A 23,749-nucleotide genomic window follows, 5' to 3' on the forward strand; every position below is an offset into this window, starting at 1 on the left:
TATTTTTAAGGGTAATACTTTAGAGGTAAGTCTCACCTTAACTTCTTATCACAAGAATATCAAGGCCCAAAGGGGATTCCTAGTCTTAAGGACTGTTTGGTTGGTACTTGGTATAGAGGAAAGAAAAAGACATAGGTTGTTTGTTTTAGTAAAAACAACGAGAATCAAGTTTTGAGTACCACCATCATTCTACTTAAAAAAAAAAAAAAATATACCACCACGATTCTCCTCCTCCACCATGGCAATTGTAAGTCCTTAAGCCTCCAACATTGTCGTCCCTCCCTCCGCCTCTACCGCTACACCTACTCCAACACCAATGCCCATCGCTGCTATTATGTGGATCTCTCAAGTCGGAAAACTGGCCAAAATAGGAAAAGGGTGATAAAACCTTCTGAATTTGTCTATAATGGGTAATTATTTTATAAATTCAAACAAAAGGGGGTGATAAGTTTAATAACGATTACTTTTAGGATGGTTGTTTACAAAATTTTCAATTTTTTTTTTGACGAGTACAAAATTTTCAAATCTTAATCCTTAAGATATTACAAGTTTCTTGTATGTACACTTTCTCTTACTACAAAAAAAAAAGAAGGATAAATTGCAAGGAAGGTCCTTTTAAGTGGTCGATCTTGTGAGAAAGATCCTTTTAAAAAAAAGGTGGCATAGAAGGTCCTTTTATGGCGTTTAGTTGTGAGGAGGGTCCTTGACCAAATTCCGGCGTTGACCTTGATATTCCCGCTATAAAAAAAATTTGATTTAAGAGGTCACATGCCCGGCACGTGACATTTTATAGCCGGAATATCAAAGTTAACGCTGGAGTTTGGTCAAAAGACCCTCCTCACAACCAAAACGCCATAAAATGGCCTTCTATGCCATTTTTTTTTAAAAAAAGACTTTCTCTCACAAGGTCGATCACTTAAAAGAACTTTCCTTACAATTTTTCCAAAAAAAAAAAAAATTCCTCCATTAGACTAGTAGTACAACCGTACAAGGGTACAAGCGTACAACCGCTGAAGCAAACGGCACACCAAACCGTAGTGGATACGAAAGTTAGACCTATGATTTTGGCGCCATTTCTACAGTTTCCCTTCAAAGTAGGCCCACTCTCTTTCTCTCTCCTCTCTCCTCTCTCACACTTCCCCATTTTATTTAACCAAACCCCTAAATTATACTTGTATCTCCAAACTTTCCATGAATTCCACCAATTAACCTCTGTGAGGGTTTTCAATCGGAGTTCAGAGCCTTCAATTGTCGTCTTCAATGTCTGAACGACGTGCTAAACGCCCCAAAATCGTTAGGTTTGTTCTCTTATCCTTCTAAATTTTGCCTTTTTTTGTTCAATAATTTGTTCATTTAGCATAATTCTAGGGTTTCTGAGTTTCTAATTCCAGCATTTTGATTTTTCAAGCGTATTTGCTGTCATAATTCACATCATTGAGTCATAATTTTGAAGGTTTATTATTTGATTTCAAATTTTCAAATTTATTAAATTTTCAGAGGGGAAGATGATTATTTGCCTGGAAATATTACTAAGATTGAGCTTCATAATTTTATGACATTTGAGGACGTGACTTGTACGCCTTATTCGCGTTTAAACCTAGTGATCGGTCCGAATGGGTCCGGTAAAAGCTCAATTGTGTGTGCTATTGCACTTGGTCTTGGTGGTGATCCTCAGGTTTGTTCATCTGAACCAATTGTACAAGAATTTTTCTCTTTTCTGCTTTAATGTTAATACTCATATTTGTAATTTGTCCGTGTACAATACTCAACCCCGTCCCTAAATATTAGACCACATTTTAAGGGAAGTATGTTTTTGTAGTTACTTGGGAGAGCGGGAAGTGTTGGAGCATATGTAAAGCGGGGAGAGGAATCTGGATACATCAAGATCACTTTGAGAGGCGAGTCTAGGGAGGAGCGGATAGTAATCACTCGTAAAATTGACACAAGCAACAAGTCTGAGTGGCTGTTGAATGGTAAGGCGATGCTTTAAATGCTTGAGTTGATTGTTGATATTAGGAAAATTAGTTTTTTTTTTTTTTTTTTTTTTAATTTTTTTATGTTAGTTTAAAATATGTTTCACGGGCATTCTTTGCATTTACTACGGAGTATTATTTTGGCTTGATTATCACCCCCCAAATCCTCGGTGACTGCTTTGTATATGTTTTCTCTCGTAGCTCATGGCAATAAGGCAGTGGTATATCTACTATCTAGACTTTAAAGCCCTACTTTTCATGAGATTCTTGTTGTCCTGTTGCTGTAGTATGAAAAGGCATTGTCTTTTCTTCCATTTATGGAAATAAAACTACCCATTTTCCAGATTTTCCCTTATCATGCATTCATGCTGTAAAGGAAGTTTATTCCCTGGGGTTGTTGCAAAACAAACCTGGTATGAAGCATGTTTGTCACAAGAAAATGACATAAAATAATTTTAACAGCAAACAAAGAGTACATATTTGTCAGGGTCTTTTTCTTTTTAAATTTCTCCAAGCTGTTTGATTTGACTCTTTGAGTTCCCTGTACCCTGTTCTTGTTGCAAACTTCATTTGGAAGGCAAGGGTTTTATCTTAAAGTGATGGAATCTAGGGAAGATTAACAATAATTACAGCTCCAAAACTAAAGGCCAGGTTTGGCTATTTTTCTAGGTAATTGCTTGCTTTTCCCTGTTTGAATTTAGTTACATAACCTATGAAGAATTTTCGCCATAATTCCCTATGCCCAACAAAGTAGTGACTTGAGAAATAAGGATCTCATCCATGCAAGTGTCTGCTTCTACTTGTTGCAACTTGTTAGATCTGTATAGTAGAAGGCAAAGTAGTTCCTTTAAAAGTTTACTTTTGCAAGCGATGCTTTTCTGATTACTGGCTGGCATCAGCTTTCTTTCTCTTCTCTGAGTGTTGTCCTGATTTTATAGTAGGGGCTTCTCGGCTTCTGGCCTTTTGAAATATAAGGTCCTTCAAGGGCAACAGATTTAAAAGATTCCTCAATATTTTTCCCGGTCTTTCCTTAGTATTCATGTGTCATCCTACAATCATTATTTTATTTAGTTTATCCATGCTTTTAGCTTTTGGGAACGTGCTTGGATGATATTTGGCAAGATAAACTTGATAAGTATTAGTTTTGTGCATTTATTTTATTGCTTGATATTTTTGGCTTGAGCTTACAGTGCCTCATGTAAGCTGTGCTTCTTATTAAGAAGAGATTCAATCAAAAAAGCTGTACACAAATAGAATTCGCTGTTTTTTTTGGTTCATCCCTACAGCAACAAAAGCAACATTAAGAGCCTTAGTCCTAAAGAATAGGCTACACGTACCCTAGAAATGCAGAAAGTGATTTTTTATATTTTTTTTCCCCAAATATGTTTTTATCATTTTCTATGCAGAGAGCAACTGAGAAAATGGAATTTCTGTTTTGTGTCTATGAACTGATGGGAATTAACTGTGAATGCTGATGCAATTTGTTTTGGTTGTAGGCAACATGGCAGCAAAGAAAGATGTTATTGAAGTTGTTCAAAAGTTCAATATCCAAGTTAATAATTTGACTCAGGTGTGTCTTCATTTTAGAGTAATCTACGTGCTTATTTTTGATGCTTGGAGATTTATAAAATCTAGTTATGTTGAAAATTTCTTTTTTGTCAAAAACATCCTAGCAGACAAGTTCATCTATAGTTATTTCCTTTCCACTTCTACCAGCATTTCCCTAGTGCTTGTACATGTCCTCATTTCTGCTGATGACTTCATTGGCCAGTCCTTGTTTCACACTCTCATGAAATTCAGATTTGTTGATGTACTTGTAGGGAGAGGTTTCAGCAGATCTTAAGGGGAAAGCCTTGTCCCTGCAGGAGTATATGATCATGCACTTGTCCATGTGTTTTGGGCTTTGACTTTCCCTTTGTTGTTTTGTCCATATGTTAAGTTACTGGCCTTCTTTTAGTAAATTGTAGAAACCCCCTTGGTGGATTGGTGTCCTAATATAACTGTAAATACCTATCAAAATGTTAAGTTAGGGTTAGGCTTCCTGGAATCTAGCTCCTGTTTTCATTATGCACAATATGCTAAGTGCTGATGAAGAAAATGACACACATTTCTGATTCATCCTCAGAAACAACTTATATTCATTGATTTTGAAAGACGTCCTTTTACCTTGCTCTCACTTCATGGTTCACATTCTAGTGGTAGCAGATATATGGCCTTTGCTTTTGAACTACAATGAGTTTAATTTTTAATTTTTTTAGTGACAATCAACTAGAAATTGGCCCCTTTACTAGGCCTGATTGGTTGGTGATAGGGTCACATGCATCTTGTCTCCTCAGATGAGTCGGACCTCCCCAACAATGGGCATTATGCTAGTTTGTTGTTGGATTTTGTATTAAAAATTGCTATGTGAGGCGCGAAGCGAGCTAAAAGGCCACCTTTGGTGTGAGGCATATAATGGAAACATTGAGTCAGAAATAGTCAATTATATAAACATCTAGAAGCATGTGATTATTGGTTTTCTGGCTGTCCCTGGTGTTAACTTTTGACTTGAGGTCAATACAAGACTAATCTATCCTCCTCACCTTTTCACCAACTGTTATGCATATTCTTTTACTTTGTTTCCCTCTTCTGCTTGTCTGTTTTTAACTGTTGTTGCATCTAACCCCCCCTTTTTTTGGTGTTGTCATGTTGGTGGGCTTCACAGTTTCTACCACAAGACAAAGTCTGTGAGTTTGCCAAGTTAAGTCCTGTTGACCTGTTACGTGCAACAGAAAATGCTATTGGTGATCCTCAACTAGCAATGCAACATGATGCTCTTATAGAAAAAAGTAGTCAGCTGGGAAGACTCCAAAGAGTAAGTCTTTGGTCTAATTTACTGGAGATGATAATCTCTTATAGTGTTGTCATTTGTTCAACAACCATTTATTCTGTTATAGGCTGTTGATGGGAATAAAGTGACATTAAACCAACTTAAGGCTCAACATGCTGAACAAGAAAGAGATGTTGAACGTGTTCGTCAGAGACAAGACCTTCTAGCTCAGGTTCACATTTTCTGAATTGTATTTAGGGCCAGGAAGACATTGTTTACCTTTTGGTATCCTTTCTATAATGGCTTTTTTCTTAAATTGCTTGTAGGTTGATTTGTTGAAGAAAAAATTACCTTGGTTGAAGTATGATCTTAACAAGGCTGAATATCTTGAAGCTAAAAAGCAGGTTGATGATGCTAATAAGAAATATGATGAAGCTGCAAAGATCTTGAATGATCTCCAACAACCTATTAAGTGATTTTTCTAGTCTTAATATTTTTTATTTGATTGTCACTTAAGTTTTTACACTAATGTACCCATTGACTTCTTACTATGCATACATCTTGGTCAATACTCGACCAGACACCAACCTAGCTCATGTACCTTGTGGGGTGGGCTCATGTTGAGTTGCTGCCCATGTTATTCATGCCTTTGAGTGGTACTCCCTCTGTTTTTTTTTTTTTTTTTTTTTTTTTTTTTTTTTTTTTTTTTATTAAAGTGCTCCATTGGAACTTTTTGCACTATTTACTTGACCCAGTTTGATTAATGTTTGTGAATTATACATTAGAAAAAATATAGTCTTGTGAGCACTTGTTGGAATCGTCTCAATGAATAAATTATTTATATTCTATTGTTGTAATTTATTTATAATTAAAGATATGATTGGTCAAAATTTTGCATCGGCATGTTTTAACGGGGCACTAAAAAAAATAGAATTATTATTGTTTAGTATTTCTGAAATAATTATTGGTTTGATCTTAGTAATTTTGAGTCTTATGACTCAATATATGCTTTTGAATGTTTTCTTGTGTTATAGTCTACAAATTACTAGAACAGTCTTGTATTGGTTTTAAGATTCTTTTGCAATTTTTAAACAATGACTAAGTAATAACATCACTACATTATTGAATAAAATTGGAAGTATATGCGCTAGTGTAATACATTATTATGTTGAAAATAATTTTAACTCATCCATCCAAAATTCCAAATCATCTTAATGCCCAAGTATGATATTGAAATATTCTATATGAAAGATTGCATGCCAAGGTTTCTATGTAATATAGAAGGCACTATGGCTTACGATATGCACAGTTGTTTCTCCCAGTGCTTGCATACTTTAGCATTGTGTCTATGGTCTAAGTTTGTGAATCTAGAAACTTTTACTACCTCTATTTGTTTATGCTCTACTTAGTTATTGGCCTTATTGCAGATATGCAAATTAATTTCTTATAATAAATCACCATAGAATGAATCTAGAAACTTTTTCTACCTCTATTTGTTTATGCTCTACTTAGTTATTGGCCTTATTGAAGATAGCCTAGCCCTAATCCTTTTGTTCTTTCACCCATTTCTCTCTGGGATTTACTGATCATTCTATATTTTGAGAATTTCTAATTTCTTTGACCTTCAGATACAATAAATGCTGGAAAATTATTAAATATGCAGGAGTATTCTGATAGACTTTTACCATTTTTACCCTCAGAATTATGTTAATTGGTTGCAAAAATCTGGGAAAATTTACCATATTTGCCAAAGCATGTAACCCTACCTAGTTTACCTTGTTATGCAGAAGTATGTTAAACAGTTCATAAAGGTCATCAACTTTGCAATTATGAAAAGTGTTGTAATGTGAGCTGTAACATATGAAATTTAATGTGACTGTTAATTTTCTAGGCCTTTGTGGATTCAGGTTTGAAATAATTTTCTGGCATAAATTACTCTTTACATCAAGGAATTTTCCCTGTCTATGCTTGTATGTTATTATCAGGTTATGATTAGGTGTTATATCTACTATCATCTTGCTGTTCATATATAAAATTTTGCTGCTTCATTAAAAAAGATATATATACTAGTGTATATGGGGAGTTGTGGTTAATAGAAAATATGGATATTGAAATTTGCAAAACATGTTAAAGCTACATGGATTATGCATTGAAGGTCATATGGGTTTTCATATCTCTTGAATTGTCTTGGTGAGGTATTTGGAGATATCATACAGTCTAATATATTTGATATCAATGAGTGCTAATTGTATCGTAGTGCTTTGAAATTGATACTTGACAGTATCCAACATATTTGAAAGTTTTAGCTTCTTTCCCAATTATTTAACAGCTCACCTCTTAATTGGCAATTATAATCATTTCAGAAAGCAGCAGGAGGAAAAAGCACTGCAAGACTCAAAGTGGAAAAAATTGGAGAATATTTCGAGTAAGAAGGCCCAAAGGTGCAAGAAACTTCAGGAGAATGAAATTCAGTGGGTTGTGTTTCTTTCCTATCTTTCTTGCCATTTGGTACTTCATTAATGTCCTATCTTTCTCAATATTTATTTTGGACAATTCTAGGGAGTCAGAGTATCTGGAATGTACAAGGGCATGGAAAAATTGAAGAGGGATGAAGAATCACGTCAACTAAGAATGTCGGAAGCTAAAGAGGAGCTTGCAGCTGCTGAACTGGAACTGGCAAACTTGCCACCTTACAAACTTCCAAAGGATGAGTTTGTATGTTATGCAGTTTTTTTTAGCTGCTTTCTTATATGCAATATGCTATATAAGTCTCAATTATATTGCATTCAAGCCTTCCCAAACCTTCTATATGATAGTATTAATTTAAATTTGACCTTTTTGGTATCATTCTATAGTGATTTTCTTTAGATAATCTGTTTGTCTCTTTTTGTGTAACTCTTATTGTATGGATGAGTGTATATTTATTATGTTTTCATTCATTCTTTATTCTTCTTTCTCTTCCTTTCTTAGCAACCTTTTTTTTAGGATATTTGTAATATTTTAGTTCTTGCTATAATTCAGGAAAGGTTGGAGGCCAAAATTGTAGAATTCGAAGACAGTGCAAGGGAGATTAGGCAGCAAAAGACTGATACTGATAAAATTTTGTCTGGACACAAACAAAAACGGGCACAGTTGGTTGACAGGTATATATTGCTATACATGCATTTGGATTTGATTCTGTTGCATTTCATTCTCAGACACAGAATGGTTGCAGGTTAAAAGATATGGAAAATAGAAATTACAAGCTCCTGAATCAGCTGAAAAATAGTGGAGCAGACAGGATTTATGAAGCTCATCGTTGGTTGCAAGAACATCGTGATCAACTGAAGAGAGAGGTTTATGGACCTGTTCTGCTTGAGGTATATATGCATTGCTGGGCCTCATTGCAAGATTATGAATTATCCCTGCTAGCAAGCTTGCATCTTCAAAATTTCTGTAAATGAGTGCTTCTGATATTGCTCAACATGTTGAACTTAGGGGCTTTATTATTTGGACTAACACTATCTAATAGCCAAAGCTTTAACTTATTGGAAATTGCTAAAGATCATTTTAAAGAAATAGGCCCTTCATTGGGGGCTTTACAGCCTCATTTTTTATGGCATGCCTCTATCTGTGGAGCAATGCAGTTCAGAACTTGTTGGCATGCACAAAGATACTTTTCTTAGATTGACTGTTTGACCTGCCTCTTATATATTAAGTTGATCATGTGACATATAACTACCCCAAAAGAAATGATTTAACTTTAAACATCATTTGAGGATAAGTTAGGGTCTGTTCTATTCACCTTATTTTCACTTATTTCAGGTTTAATAAGTTCAGATAAGTTCAGTTGGTTACCCAAATTACAACTAAAATAAGTTTTAATAAGGTCTAATAAATTCAGTTAAGTCCAGATATGTTAAGATAAGTTCATATCAGTGAAAATCAGGTGAATAGAACACACCCTTAGTTTAATATTATTCATTTGGACAGAGTATTAAAGCAAAGCCTGGTGATGAAGCATTGTGTGTATACATTCAAGCTTCTAATCAGGAATTATGCATTTTAGAGACTTTTGCCACATGTGTTTTTTTTTTTTTTTTCGTTCTCCTTCAAGTCTGTTTAAGATTTTCCAGATGATGTGATTTTCTTTGTTTATCTATCTGAACTTCTGAAGTTTCTCATCGTTTGGGTAGACGAGTCTGAAGAGAGTCAACATTGGTTGTCTTGGAGATCATTGGCTCTCAAGTCTCACTAGTTATACCTTTGTTACTTTTATTTGAATGCAATTAGCAGCAAGTTACAGATATAATGCAAGGAAATGATGCTTGAGTTATACATGGATAATACATTTTGGATGATGATACTTTGAAAGTAATTTTCATCTATGCTTTGTGATTTTAGGTTACTGTCAAGGATCAATCTCATGCTGATTACTTGGAAGGCCAAGTTCCATATTACATATGGAAGGTATGTTTAGTCTCATTGCCCTCAAAATAAGAAAATGTTGAAATGAGTTTGGGGAAAATGTTGATAATTATTTGTTAGGAGGAAAAAAAATATTTTTTTCTTTCTATTGCCTCCTTTGTACGATTGCACGTGCATAAGATGAATGTGGTAGAGATGTGTATGTTGTGATGGATGTGTGGCCATAAAAGATAGGATTGGTTGAGGAATGAGATAATTAGGAAGAAAGTAGGGGTTACATCCATTGAATACAAGATGAGGAAGAATTGTTGCTTAAGATGGTTTGTTCTTGTAAAAAGGTGACCAAGTGAGGCTCTAGTAAGGAGACCTGAAAAGTGGGATCGTGAGAGGTAGAGGCATATCTAAGAACATTTGGAAGAGGGTGATTGAGAGTGATATAAGTGCGTTGAGGATTGAGGAAAATATAGGGTTGGATACAGCTGGGTGGAGAGAGAAAATTTATATATATATTTCCAACCAAGTCATTTTCGTTCTCCTTCTCCCTCGTTTAACCCCTCCATGGTCCCACGCTTCCACTCTTCTTACCGGTGCACCCTCGGGTTTCCGTTTTACATACCCAAACCAACGTTTGTGATTTTCCCTACAAATAACCTCATTTCTGATTCCATCTATTAGAGTGTTCCCACGCATCCACCTTAACTATTTCCTTAACCTCCATCTTTTTAATATGCTCTTTCTTAGAAGCCCAACACTTTGTTGTACCATAGAGTAATATTGGTCTTATGGCAGTCTTGTAGAATTTCCCCTTCACCTGTAAGAGACATAACACTTTGTGGCCGTTCTCCATTTAAGCCACCCCAACTTAATCCTATGGGCCATGTTTTGATATTTAAAACATTCACTCATGGTCAAGTCCTTTCCATCCAAACTCACCATGTCGTCACTTGTCCCCATCAGAAGCAAATCGACATACCAAATATTCAGTCTTACTCCGACTTACCCCGACTTAGCTTGAACCCTCTAGATTCCAACCTTTGCCTCCATTGCTCCAATTTGACATTATCCCCATCTTTAGTTTCATCCCACCGAAAATGATATCATTCACAAACAGCATACATTTGGAACCTCATCTTGAATTGGTCTAGTTACTTCATTTAGAACCGTTGCAAAAAGAAAAGGGCTTAATGCAGACCCTTGATGCAATTCAATTGTAATAGGAAAATATTTTGTCAACCCTCCACATGTCCTTACATTTGTTGACACATCCCGGTACATATCCTAAACAAGTCCACGTATCTTCGTGGGATACCTTTCTTCAACATTGCCCACCAAAGTACCTCTCTTGGCACCTTGTCATATGCCTTCTCTAAATCAATAAAGACCATATCCTTATCGATATTACTTTTATTATTTGTTCAACTCGTGTTTTCAAACTCTACTTATTTCATTTTCTAAGGTACTCTCAAAGCTTTATGTATTGTATTCACATGATTTTCTTTCTTTCTTTTTTATTTTATAACCCCTTTACGACTCTTTTAAAACTTTTCTGTTTCACACTTTTGTCTCATTTTCAATTATTTATGTTGCTATGCTCTACTTTCTTTACGGACATCTTCATATGACGATTCATGTTAGCCGATCCACGTCATATTGGGAGTAAGGCTTTGTTGTTGTTGTTGGAGGTCATGGCTCTGGGTTCGATGGTAACAAAGGAATCCACACAAAAAGTTCAGATCTGACACCATGATAAAATTTAATGTTTATAATGAGAACTTGAGAAGTGAAGGGAAGCTGGGGAAGAAGGAAAAGTTTTTTCGAGTAATTTTAGAATGTTCTAGTATTGGTTTGGACACAGTTTAGTACTTTGGAAAATTGCTCTTGTTGAATGCTTTCTCTGCATGTATTCAGTGCTCTAGGGTAGAATAGAACTCAAAGTTTGTTTCAACGGATGCACAAAACTAGCTAGCTGGTGTTCATTAATATCTTGATCAGAATTAGTGAAAAATTTTCCTTCTTCTGTTAGAAGATATGCTGCCTTGTAATCATATATTTTCTTTGTTCTATTTTTACTACATGATTAATTGATCTTTCTGTTTTACTGGTAATATATAATGTTTTTGATATTTACTGTCCTCATATTTATGAGTGGTTTCTTATAAAACATTTTTAATCTCTCTCTCTCTCTTCTCTCTCTCTCTCTCTCTCTCACACACACACACACACACACACACACACACACACACACACATTAACAAGCTCAATTTTCTTATGCTTAAGCACATGGAGGTATATGCTTGTAGTTCAATTTTTTAATTTGAATATCTTGCACATTCTACAGTGTGATCCGTTCTTTGACTTGCTGTAGATTATCTTTGCAGTCCATCCATGTATTTTCCTATCTAGAACTAGACAGTGCAAAATATCACAGATTAGCTAATTTGTTATCTTTGCATTTGTCTGCTTCAGCACTAGTTTACTTGAGTATTCTTGCTTTCCAACCTCTTTTTTTTCAGAAAAAGTGTAAACACCTAATCTTTTTTTCCTTTTGCTTTGACATTCTAAGTCCTTCATCACTCAAGATCCTAGTGATCGGGACGTTTTGGTGAAACACATGAAATCATTTGATGTCCCAATTCTAAATTATGTTCCAACTGAAGGACGAAGTAGAGATCCCTCTCGAATATCTGAAGAGGTATGTGCTTTGAAGGCCGTAGTTTTTTTCTACCTGAGATGCTAGAGTTTCTACCTCTTTATAGTTTTCTTATGATTTGGCAGATGCGTAAGCTTGGGATACATGCTAGGCTTGATCAAATTTTTGATGCTCCAGCTGCTGTCAAGGAGGTTTTGATTAGTCAATCTAACCTTGATAACTCAGTATGCTTGCTGCCCCTCATGATTGACCTTTTTTTGCGACCTAAGCATAGGATGTTATTTTTTTATAATTTCGATTTTAGCATCATTTTGGCGTGTTATTGGTACTTCCAATTCAATTCCTTAACATCCTTCACAATTTTCCAGTACATTGGTACTGTGGAAACTGATCGAAGGGCAGATGAGGTTGAAAAGCTGAAAATAATGGATTTTTGGACCCCGCTTAACCACTATATCTGGTCCAGATCTAGATATAGTGATTATGTGTCTGCTAGTGTGATGCCGGTTTCAAGATCTAAACTTCTTTCATGCGGTAAGTTTATGCTTTTGAATGCTTATCATGCGTTCGATGGTTCAGAACTTCAGATTACTTAGACTACATTAAATCATGCTTGCAGGTTCAGATAATTCAGAAATTTTGAGTCTTAGGTCCAAGATAATTGAGCTTGAACAGACAATCAATGAATACGACAGCCAATCTAAATCTCTGCAGTTTGAGCTAAGCCAGATCGAAAACGAAGCTTCTAAATATTACAAACAGCGGGTATAGCTGTTATGCTTGAACAAATCGGAAATTATCCAGTGTTTTCTCTTTTTCTGAGGAGTATTAAGTCTTACCTAGGATCCTTTGCAGGAGGAAGTAACAGAGAGGGTAAATATTGAGAAAAGAAGGAGGAAGTCGCTGGAAAACCGCATTAGTAAGCATTCCTTAATTATATTTGCTTCAAGACCTTGTCTGGCATTCAACGTGTATTATATAGCTTTTTTTATGATAAATTGTGGTCTAGGTCAGAAGAGGTGTATTTTGAACAACATTGAGAAGGAGGGGGATATTGATAGTCAGATTGCCAACCTTTCTGATCAAGCTGTAAATTTGAATATCCAGCGGTTTCATAACGCTATGGAGATTAAGGTGAAGCTCTCTTTTGTTGATTTAGACGTTTAGTATCATGGACCTCGAGCTTTTTTTATTTATATTTAATTTCTCTGTTTTCTCTTACCACTTTTCAGAATTCACTTATGGAGGCTCTTTTACACAAATGGAGTCTTGCTGAGATACGCCTCTCTGCATTTGAAATTGATGTAAAGGTAGTTATTCTTGAATTATGTTCAATCAAGTTTAACAATGTATTTATAATATCTGATTAGATAGACTCGTGCCCTTCTTGTACTTTGATTTGAATATTTAAGTAGACATGTCTTTGCCTGATGGTTTTGGCAAAAGGGTCCTGCAGTCCAGGAAAGTAAATTTGGGAGCCTAGTATTTTGCTTCAGTGTTCTGGCGTGAACCATAATTAATTTATTATAATAGTCCTTGTTAATTACTGATAGAAATATAGAGAACAATAAATATTATAATTGGCATTTCTGTACTTGTGAGTGTCCAATAAAATACAAATATCTAAGTAGCCAATCTGTTTTTCTTTACTGTGATTCTCATATCTATGTTTTGATAAGGTTACTCACAAATTAACAATGCAGTGCTATCTCAGTTAATATTTAGTATTTGTGCATCTTGGGTGTTCTCTTGCTTTCCTTTTATTTTTAGTCTTTTACTTTTCTGTCTGTGTAGTATTTCTTAGGTCTCATCCTATCGGTGTTTTTTATTTCTTAGTTACCTGGATGTTGAATCTACCTAAGTACCCATATGTACCTGTCTGTTACATATGTACCCATGCACATAAAATCTATGATTTGGGAATGAGCTCCTTATTTATATTAGTAACTAGGTTAGGTCCCGTGCCATGCACGTAATTTTCAATAAGTATTTTTTAAATTAATACTGTATTAAATATTTCAAATAATTTATGTTGTATTCATATCTAGAGTTGTCAAAAGCTAAACCGACTCGAAAATCTTACCAATGACCTGACCTGTTTGAACCTGAGAAATTGGTGACTCGAACCTTATATGAATTGAGCTGAAACCAACCCGAGACCCAAGTTAACCTTAGGCTTCGTGACCCGAACTTGAACATGACCCGATTTGAGATGACCCGACCCGAACATAACACTAAAGAACAACCAAAATGGTAGAAAAAAATCACACTAAGAATAATCATGTGTCGTTCTTGGCAGTATTGTTGAAGTATCCATAGTTAATTATAGATTATTGATTGATTAAAATTCTAATCATAAATTATTCAATGAAATAACAAAAATATCATTTGTTGATCTGATATTCGCATCATTGCTTTGGCGGAAGCCGATTTGCTTTGATTTTATAAAATCCCGAACGTTTCTTCGAAAAAAAATAGATTTGCTTTTTATTGTTTACATATTAAAAAAAAAATCAAGAAAAAAATATTTAATCTTGTGTCTTACTCAAAAAACTCCGTATGTCACAAATTATGTTAAGAATATTTGGGAAAGACATTATCAAATCTTCTCTTATACTCTATCTATAAGTAATTATTATCATTATATATATGTAAAATATTTGTTTCTTAAATAGAATTTTCTTACAAAAAAATAAAATAAAAACCTAAGGACACACCTGGAGATGACACGTGTCATTGCTGGTGTGTCTTTTAGTATATAGTTATTGATTTAAAAGCTAAAATTTGTAAGCTAAAGTGTGATTGCTGTGATGAGTTGAACTTTCCTTTGAGTGCTGGCTTCTCTATCTTTGTTAATAAGTTCTGTGCAAATTTAGTTGTTTCGAATGACATTCCTAATTCTTGTTTCTAATAAAGTGTTCAGTTCTAAATCTCTAATTCAAACATGATCATCTTTCTTTTTGATCTAATCTCTTTAATGAAGAGTGATCTATGAGATTGCTGTGATGAGTTGAACTTTCCTCTGAATGCTGGCTTCTCTATCTTTGTTAATAAGTTCTGTGCAAATTTAGTTCTTTCGAATGACATTCCTAATTTTTGTTTCTAATAAAGTGTTCAGTTCGAAATCTCTAATTTAACCATGATTGTGTTTCTTTTTGATCTAATCTCTTTAATGAAGAGTGATCTATGAGATTATGTGACCATGGAACAAAATAATAATTAGATTATAAGTAAACTTGAACTTGCTGAATAAGCGCATGCTTGTTTTTCCAGACCTTGCTGTGTCATGTTTTCTCTTTCGCAGCGATATATTTAAGTACATAGTTACATACTATTTAAGGCAGTCTGGTTTTATTGTATTTTATGTTATCAATTCTTGCAAAATCTTAATCATGCTATTCTTCCTTAGATACAAGAGTCTGAAATGGAAATTAAGCATCAAGAAAGATCTGCTGTGGAAGCAAGCATGCATTTGCAGCAATGTATGTGTGATTAGCCCTCTAACTTGTTTTTTCTTTTATTGCCAAATCCAGCCTGGATGTAAATGTTTCCTATATTTTCTGATAGTAATGGAAATGATGTTCTCATTTCTGACTTTCTGTTAAAGTTTTTAATATGTTTACCATACCTGTTTTCATGCATTATAAAAAAGGGCTGTGAGGTAACCTATTTATGTTTTTCCTAAAGTGTATGTATTTTGGTTGTAGAAAGCTGAAACTGTTTGTTGCTCATTTTATGGGATTTATGTACTTTAGAAAAAGTACTAAGTTTTAATTTATTTGCTGTGAACCTGAAGATTCCTTATCGGTTGGTTTTGGGTTATGATGGACCAGAACAATATAGCATTTAAAATCTAGGTCTTATGGAAACCTCTTTGTTATGCGAGGAATAGGTTGTCTACCTAGTACAGGCTGTCTCAACCTATATCCAAAATTGGATGACCTGAATCAGTCCGCGAACGAATAAAGCTGTCATTGATCTGTTAATGATAATAATTTAATTAGCATCAGAGACTCATCCCCAATACGATAGACGTCTTACCTGAGAATGATTTGATTCAAATGGACTTGACCCGTACCAAATCAAATAGCCTGCTTGCCACCTTTATGGACATCTAACCTCTCCGTGAACTATCCAGGGGCCTTTACTGGGATCTTTTATATAGGCTTGGGGGTCTTATTGATGTTGTTGATATAGAAGAATACAATGTGGCTTTTTCCTGTTAATTACCTCACTAGATTTATAGTAAAAAAGCCAAGCTCAAACTTGATATCTAAGATCAAACACATCTAAGGTGTGTCACTGCTTATAAGTCAAGATCCTTTATTATGAAATTGAGAGCCATACCCTGACATGAGAAGAACTGTATGATTTGGTAAAAGTGTTCCAACTTGGTGGTAGAGGTCTGAAGGATGTGTTGAAGGTATTAGTTTAAATTCCTCACATATAAAGGCTGGGACAATTCCCCTCTTTCTTTCACCAGTTGATCTCCCAAATTTTTGTTCCAGTGTTTTATTCCATTCAGATGTTATCCCTTCAAGTGTGTTATTTCTGTTTCTGTTTGTCCTCATCTTGGTCATCTAGTCATATTTCATTTTTTTAACTTTTTGTTTTTGGTCAACTTTTATGTTTAGAGTTTAATACATCAATTCTAGGGTGATCTATAGATGTTTGTGATTTTCTTTGATCTCTGCTACTGTTTCTGAGTGATTGAGATTATAGACTTTATAGTTTTGTAAAAGTGTGTTAATTTCCTTTTCCCCTCTTCACTAATTAGGTAAAAAAGAAGTGGAACGGCACAAGGAGCGGCTTACAGATGCCAAGAAATATGCTGAATCTATTGCAAAGATCACTCCTGAAATTAAAGAGGCCTTTGTTAAGGTTGGTTTTTTATACATTTATTTTTGTTACAACTCTAACAGTGTACCTTCCCCAGCTATGTTGCATGGACTCTTCATTTCACCTCAAATACCCATGTCGGACCCTCAACACTCGGACATGGGTATGACACTTGGACACTTCACTTTTGGTTCAAAAATTAAAACTACGGATTTTTCCACAAAATAGCCAAGTCAGACACTTGTAACATACCCGCATCGGACATGGATACCCGAGTCCATGTAACATAGCTTCCCTTAGTTGACTAGAATAGATTTTCGGCTGAGGTAGAGGTGATCATGAGCAAAGTTGGGCTTTTTGGGATGGAATTTTTAGTGGTGCCAGATTTTGTGTCATTACCATAATGGTCCAAATTGGCTGGTTGGTGCAGACCTAGACCTGAGTGTAGGATCAATGCCTGAAACCAGGCTGGGTTTTGGGTAAATTTTTGCCCAATATCAGGTAGAAAAAGAGACGAAAACCCTCTTGTGCAGGCTGGGGCTTGGTATTTTTGGTCTAAAATATACCCTAAAAACTATTGTCACGGTAGGTTGTTGATGTGTACTTTTGTAGTAGTCATTTATCAATAGACGGGTTGGGATAGCATGTTTACATATAATTTTTATTTCCTGACAATTAATTACAGTTGTGCAAGTAGATTTCTGAATTCTGAGTCGTTGGACACCTGCAAATCCCTGAGGATGGATTTGTTTCCAAGTTTGGGATATCAGATTTCTTTATGCCATAAGGTTGCATGTAGGCTCTCTTGAATGCACATGTCCCAGTGTATTAGATTTATGCCTTGTTTGTGCTTTTAGTGACATTGGCTTTCTTTTATCCCCCCTGGACTAACTGTACGAAATTAATGTGGAAACCAAATATATTTCTTCAAAGATTAATGGAACATTTTACTATGCATTGGTTGGGTTGGTTACCTTTATAGACTCCATTCCTTTTGCAATTTTTAGTGTATTTTCCACATTTTCTATCGTGTCAGCATAACGTTATTTACCGTGATTTAAACATCTATTTTAGCAGAAGGGAGCTTTGCTAATGTTGTTTCAAGAAAAAAAAAAGTGGTATTGGAGATTTAGGGTTTAGGTCTTAAGCATTGTTATTAAAATCTTGATTTAAATTTTAGAATCTTGTGATTTTACAATTCATGTATGTCCGATTTGCAATTTACCCGATTTTACATATTTCTCTTCACTAGCGAAATCCTTACATGTTCAAAACATGCATACAAAGGTATTTTATAAATATATAGTCAATTATTGGTTCCTTAATGGGTAATCAACTATTTTCTATTAAAAATTAGGTTTCAAACTCATAATACAAATATATTTTATTAAATTTAAATGTGAGGTCTAGATTACGATTCTATTTTACGATTTGATTCTGCGAGTCCCTTCCGATTCAAAGTAGAATCTCGATTTTAATAACTTTGGTCTTAATGCCGTCCACATTTAGATTCCTAGGCTCTTTTGCTTGAGAGCTAATTAATATTGTCATACGTTTTCCTTCTGTTGCATCAATTTCAAAGAGGAGCTGTTAATTGACGCCCAATAGTTGGAGTAATCTCCAGGTCACCCCTTTTAAATAGTTGATTAGCCTTTCATTTCTCAATATGTTTTACATTAAATTTAGGAAAATTTGTGAGAAAGGTCCTTCAAAGTGGCCGACTTTGTGAGAAATAGTGGCAAAAAAGGTCCTTATATCCCAATTAGGTTGTAAGGAGGGACCTTTGACCAATTTCCGGCGATTTACTTCATTTTCCGACTATTAACTATCACGTGATTATAAAAATACTCTTTTTTTGTGTTTTTCTCCCTTTTCCCTCCAAATTCAACTTACCCCTGATTTTTTCCCCCTTATTTCTCCTTTAAGTCTCTAATTTATTGATGTGAACAAGCTACTTTCTTAAAACTAGGACTCGCAAATTAGAGAGAGGAAGGAGAAATAAGGGGGGAAGAATTAGGCTTAGTTGGAATTGGAGGGAAAAGAGGAAAAAGGGAAAAAAAGACGAAACAAGGCTGGAAAATAAAAGTCAATCGCCGGAATATCGGTCAAAGGTCCCTCCTTACAAACGAAATGGGATATAAGGACCTTTTTTGCCACTTTTTTTATATAAGGACCTTTCTCACAAAGTCGACCACTTAAAAGGACCTTTCTCACAAATTTTCCTTAAATTTATATCTGTTACGGATGGGATAACATATGTAATTGCTACTTTCTATTAGAGATAATTCAGTAATATAATTTTGTTTCAATCTTTTGAAATGGTTGCAATTATTGAATAAGCATGTAATTGAGAAGGTTAAGAGAGTAAAATGAGAGGGCTGGTGCTTAATTGAAAGAGGGGATGAGGATTGTGATTGAGGAAGCCCTATTTTTGCCTTTGATTGTTGCAAGATAAATCTCTGACTCATTCTTTTATATTCTTTAATGATCCCATAGGATCAAGCAGCTTCAGCTCCATTGCATCCAAAAGCTGCTTTGCCTAGTGTTAATTTTACTCCTTACATCTAAAAAGAGAACACTACTTGACTGCTACCAAGTGCAAATTTGGGTAGCTAAATCCTTTCCTTTTACTTCTGTTGTGAAGAGTCAAGTAATATAACCTGAATACACGACAAGTTTTTGGTTACAGCTTCAATTCTCGAAGAACCTGATTTTCCAGGTAGAGTTTGAGCCTGGCAATCTTCAGGTCTGTTGATAATCATTTGGTTATGCCTGTTTCATAATCCCTCAGCTTCTTGAAGAAAGAGCTCCTCCCAAATCTTATGATTCGTGATCTCTTTCTCAGAATTTGATCCTATAATGTGGATTCCCTGGAGTCCTGATGTTTAGATTCCCCATCACCCAGAGCTGTTAAAAAACAATATGCTGAGAGAGTGAATCTTAAATTTACCCCAGCTCTGATTCAATATTGATAGTTTGACATGCTGCTGCACAGTGCTTTGGCACATACATCCACTAGCTTTTGCTTTCATTGCTTTTTCCTGGGGTATATTCGTCCTCTGAAAATGTTTTTTTTTCCCCCTTGATTTAAGAAATAACTATTCAAACTTTATGTAACATTGACGATATTTCAATGTGAACTTATAAATTTGCTGCCAAACTCTCAACATGCTTAATCTATAAGAACTCTTAGATTTAATTGATTTGAAACATATCCTCATATGTTGCGTACATGCATTTCTCTTTGCCTTCAGATGCCTAGTACTATTGAGGAACTTGAGGCAGCTATTCAAGATAATTTGGATCAAGCTAGTTCCATTCTCTTGCTCAATCAAAATGTTTTGGCAGAGTATGAAATGCGACAAAGAAAGGTAATGCCTTTCATCGATTGCATCGAACATTCATCTGGTTGCACTTATGTTAAATTGTCAATTGTGTGCTTTTATCTATTGCAGATTGAAGCTTTGGAAAGAACACTTAAAGAGGAAGAACATGGATTCAGGACTCTTTTGGCTGAAATAGATGCCTTGAAGGTAGTTCTCTTTTACTGAAATTTCTGCCAACTAAGTTGGCCTACTTGCTCACTAATCATTCTTTCATCTCTAGTTCTCTCTAGCACAAACTTGTAGCTTACAACCATAATCTTTTGGCTTCAGGCTAGCTGGCTTCCAACATTGCAGAATCTTGTTTCTCAGATCAATGGAACATTTGGTCATAATTTTCAGGAGATGGCTGTTGCTGGAGAAGTATCTTTAGGTATCAACTGAGGTGTCTTGAATTGAAGATATTTAGTGGTAGAGAGAATGGTTTTCTATTGTGATAGTCTGATAAATCTTTTATGCATTATTAGATGAGCGTGACATGGACTTTGGTGCATACGGTATAGTTATAAAAGTAAAGTTCAGGTAACTACTTTCAAACTTGTCTTGCCTTATGCTATCTGTTGGACTTGCTTTCAGTATAACCTTTAAAGTGTGTTTCTCTGCACTTCTTTCCTCTGGGTATCTCTTGTTCACTGGGCACCAGGGTCCAGGGAAGATACTAGAGAGCAAGAAGATGACACTTGGACAGTGTGACAAGTGTCTAAACTCTTGAGTTCAGATCGAGTTATTTGCTGTGGACCCTAACAATTACAATTTCCACTCTGTACTTGAAGGGCCTCGCAGTTGCTGAAAAATTAGTCCACAAAGAAATACTTATGAAGTTGTATTACTGTAAAGATATGCATGGGTTAATGTGAGAGCTAAAATTTTGTGGCTTGCGTTGCTTATATTTGAATTCCTAACATGGTGAAGACTACAAATAATTCTGGGGACCTCCATTTATTTGCAAATTTTTGTCACATTTTAAGTCAATAAGACCACTGCTGACAAATAACCAGCATATGTGGAGAATAGTCATTGGGGATGATGGGCATGGTCATTATTAAGGTTACCACGTGTGGAGAATAGTCATTGGGGATGATGCACGTGGTCATTATTAAGGTTACCACATGTCCGCACTCATTACTTTATTGTTTATGACACCATATTTTTGAAATTTATTGTGTGTGTGCAGAAATGATATTTACGAATAAAATTAAGTCAGAGCTCTATCTCAAAACACATCTGTAGTAGGAAGTAGTTTTTATGATGTTTTCAGTTTCCACTAGTCTCAGTGGAAGAGCATAATGGTTGTGCTTGTATGACTTTCCTTTTAAAAGTGTTCTATGTGATGAATTGCTGTCTTGGGAATGCTGTTGAAATGGCGAAGGAAGCAGGGATGGTTTTGTAAAAGCCTAAGAATCTAATAAAGGATGTCTTTTTTTTTTTTTTTTTTTTTTTTTTTTTTTGACGTGAAAGGATGTCTTTTTTAATATTCTATTTATCTATCTCCTTTCTCACCATTAAACCATATTGAAACCGCATTTATTTTAATATTGTGCCAATTTAATTTATTCCTCGTTTTTGTTAGGCAAGCTGGACAACTTCAAGTCCTTAGTGCTCATCATCAATCTGGAGGGGTACTTCATCTATCCAAGTTATTTCCATGAGTACCATATTTAAACACTGTATACCTTATGGCACCTTGTATTTGTACATGCAGGAGCGTTCAGTTTCAACCATATTGTACCTTGTTTCTCTACAAGATCTTACTATATGCCCCTTTAGAGTAGTTGATGAAATTAATCAAGGTAATTTCTGCTATCTAACTTCAAGAATTCATTATCTAACTAATAATTTCCCTTTAGAGTAGATGAAATTAATCAAGGTGATTTCTGCTATCTAACTTCAAGAATTCACTGATCTAATTAATAGTTTCTTAACTTTGCTCCTGTGCTTCTCCAGGAATGGATCCCATCAATGAAAGAAAGATGTTTCAGCAGTTGGTGAGAGCTGCTAGTCAACCTAATACACCACAGTAAGAATATTTGTTTTTACCAAATTTCTACTGACATGGCTATGGCTTTGGTAGCTGAATTATATGGAAAAGTTGCATCTGTTTGCTTGCTAGACTTCTTGTAATGGAGTTATCATGGTTATTTGTGCCTTCTGAGTTCAGAGTTTTAGTGGGAGTGACCTCTCTGTCATGATAGTAGTTCTATCTAGTTTAGTGTAATCTGTACTATGGCATGTGGTTATTTTTAGGCTGTACTAATGGCTTTAACTAGCTCCACGACATATCAGCAGACTGGTTTCACAATCCTTTTCCCTGTCTTGGTTGGTTGGTTGGCAGTACTAGAAAGGGTACCTCATGTGGAAATGGGAGGTTAAACCATCTAAGCAGAGGAAATAATGCTTTCTTTTGTAGAAAAACCAACATTTTATCAGGCTCCTTATGAAACTTTTCTATCATCACTGGAAAGTACAATTTCCTGCCTCTACTTTCTTCTGATATCCACCGTATATGGTTTCTTCTAAGCCGAATATCTAGTCAATTTAGCTAGTGATTTGATTTTGAGATTATTTTAATATGGAATTGCTCTTTTGAGGCTAAGTGGCAAACCAAAATAGGTGTTGTGACTTAAGGCAATTCATTAAGAAGCATGTCTTGATCAAACCATTAAAACAATCCTCCTCCTTAGTTCCTTCTGAAATCTGTCAGCCACAGTTCTAGGTGAGCTTCAATAGAATTCCTGTAGCACTCTCATACAACTCTGGCCAATTTTCACTATTCATGAGTTATGATAATAAGTGAGGTATATACGAGGTAGGTACACAGATTTTAATATTGAACATAAGAGGGTCCAGTATTAGCAATATTTGAAATGGAGATATGCAGTAAATGTTGTGAAGTCCTTGAAGATATGCTGCAAATTCTGATACCAAAGGGAAATCAAGTTCGTCTGATGATCTTCTAGCCTTCTCAATTTACCATCTATGAACCTGTTGTACTGTATTTTGTAATTCAATAGTATATTGCATAAATTGCTGCTGGTACACTTTGATGCTTCTCCGCTTTTATTGGACTTTCTACTTTTGTTTTTGCATGACAATTCTAGATGATTGCTTCTTTCCTTCACAGGTGTTTTTTGCTGACACCCAAATTGCTGCCTGACCTAGAGTATAGTGATGCATGTAGCGTCTTGAATATCATGAATGGACCATATATCGAGGGGCCTGCTAAAGGTTAGTATCCATCAGATAGAGCAACGTAGAATCATTTCATGTTCTTACTGTCCAAGCTGACAAGAAAACTATTTTTTTCCCCCTGTGCTTTTAGTGTGGAGCAAGGGAGAAAGCTGGCGTACAATCATATCTCATCTTGGACAAGCTCAATGCTGAAAAGATCTGTGTTTGCTGTAGTTGTGGCTAATGATACAGATCAACTCCTATGTTTAGGGTTTTGGTTTTCTTTTTGGGACATAGATCATATATTTGCTTCAGGCAAAATGTTTCATTAAATTCTCAATGCAAACATATTTATGTAATTATAAGAACTATTATCACACATTTCAGCTGTAACAGGCCTAACAGCACATCTTTATCCTTGATTTGTAAGTTAAATGATGATGAGTACCCTCTAAAATTTACTCAGTAAAGTAAAATATTTGCTTTACAGTTGCTAAGAGAGTTTTATCTCATAGTAGAA

At 35.1% G+C, this 23,749-nt stretch overlaps 1 protein-coding gene across 1 annotated transcript; it reads left to right on the forward strand.

The window, feature by feature from the left end:
* The first annotated feature begins 817 nt into the window (after positions 1-817).
* Positions 818-23,718, forward strand: LOC110702858 (structural maintenance of chromosomes protein 5-like). Its single transcript, XM_021880602.1, has 30 exons — positions 818-1,298; positions 1,498-1,675; positions 1,820-1,973; positions 3,470-3,543; positions 4,678-4,827; positions 4,910-5,014; positions 5,109-5,254; positions 7,146-7,257; positions 7,342-7,497; positions 7,804-7,925; positions 7,997-8,141; positions 9,166-9,231; positions 11,753-11,881; positions 11,965-12,063; positions 12,208-12,373; positions 12,459-12,604; positions 12,695-12,758; positions 12,849-12,973; positions 13,072-13,149; positions 15,249-15,321; positions 16,617-16,720; positions 19,933-20,049; positions 20,134-20,211; positions 20,335-20,434; positions 20,529-20,583; positions 21,632-21,680; positions 21,764-21,851; positions 22,006-22,078; positions 23,183-23,286; positions 23,381-23,718. Exons 1-30 carry the CDS (start codon positions 1,261-1,263, stop codon positions 23,440-23,442), a joined length of 3,156 nt encoding a protein of 1,051 aa, XP_021736294.1. The 5' UTR covers positions 818-1,260; the 3' UTR covers positions 23,443-23,718.
* The last annotated feature ends 31 nt before the right edge of the window (positions 23,719-23,749 follow it).

This window comes from Chenopodium quinoa, unplaced genomic scaffold (genome assembly GCF_001683475.1).
Source record: "Chenopodium quinoa cultivar QQ74 unplaced genomic scaffold, ASM168347v1, whole genome shotgun sequence".
In the NCBI taxonomy this organism is placed as follows: Eukaryota; Viridiplantae; Streptophyta; class Magnoliopsida; order Caryophyllales; family Amaranthaceae; genus Chenopodium; species Chenopodium quinoa.

Bases quoted from the DNA above. Each gene is read 5' to 3' on its own strand.
- LOC110702858 (XM_021880602.1), top strand. From the start codon at position 1,261: ATGTCTGAACGACGTGCTAAACGCCCCAAAATCGTTAG. The intron at 12,605-12,694 runs GTATAGCTGTTA...GATCCTTTGCAG, and splicing joins CTAAATATTACAAACAGCGG to GAGGAAGTAACAGAGAGGGT. The intron at 12,759-12,848 runs GTAAGCATTCCT...ATTGTGGTCTAG, and splicing joins GTCGCTGGAAAACCGCATTA to GTCAGAAGAGGTGTATTTTG.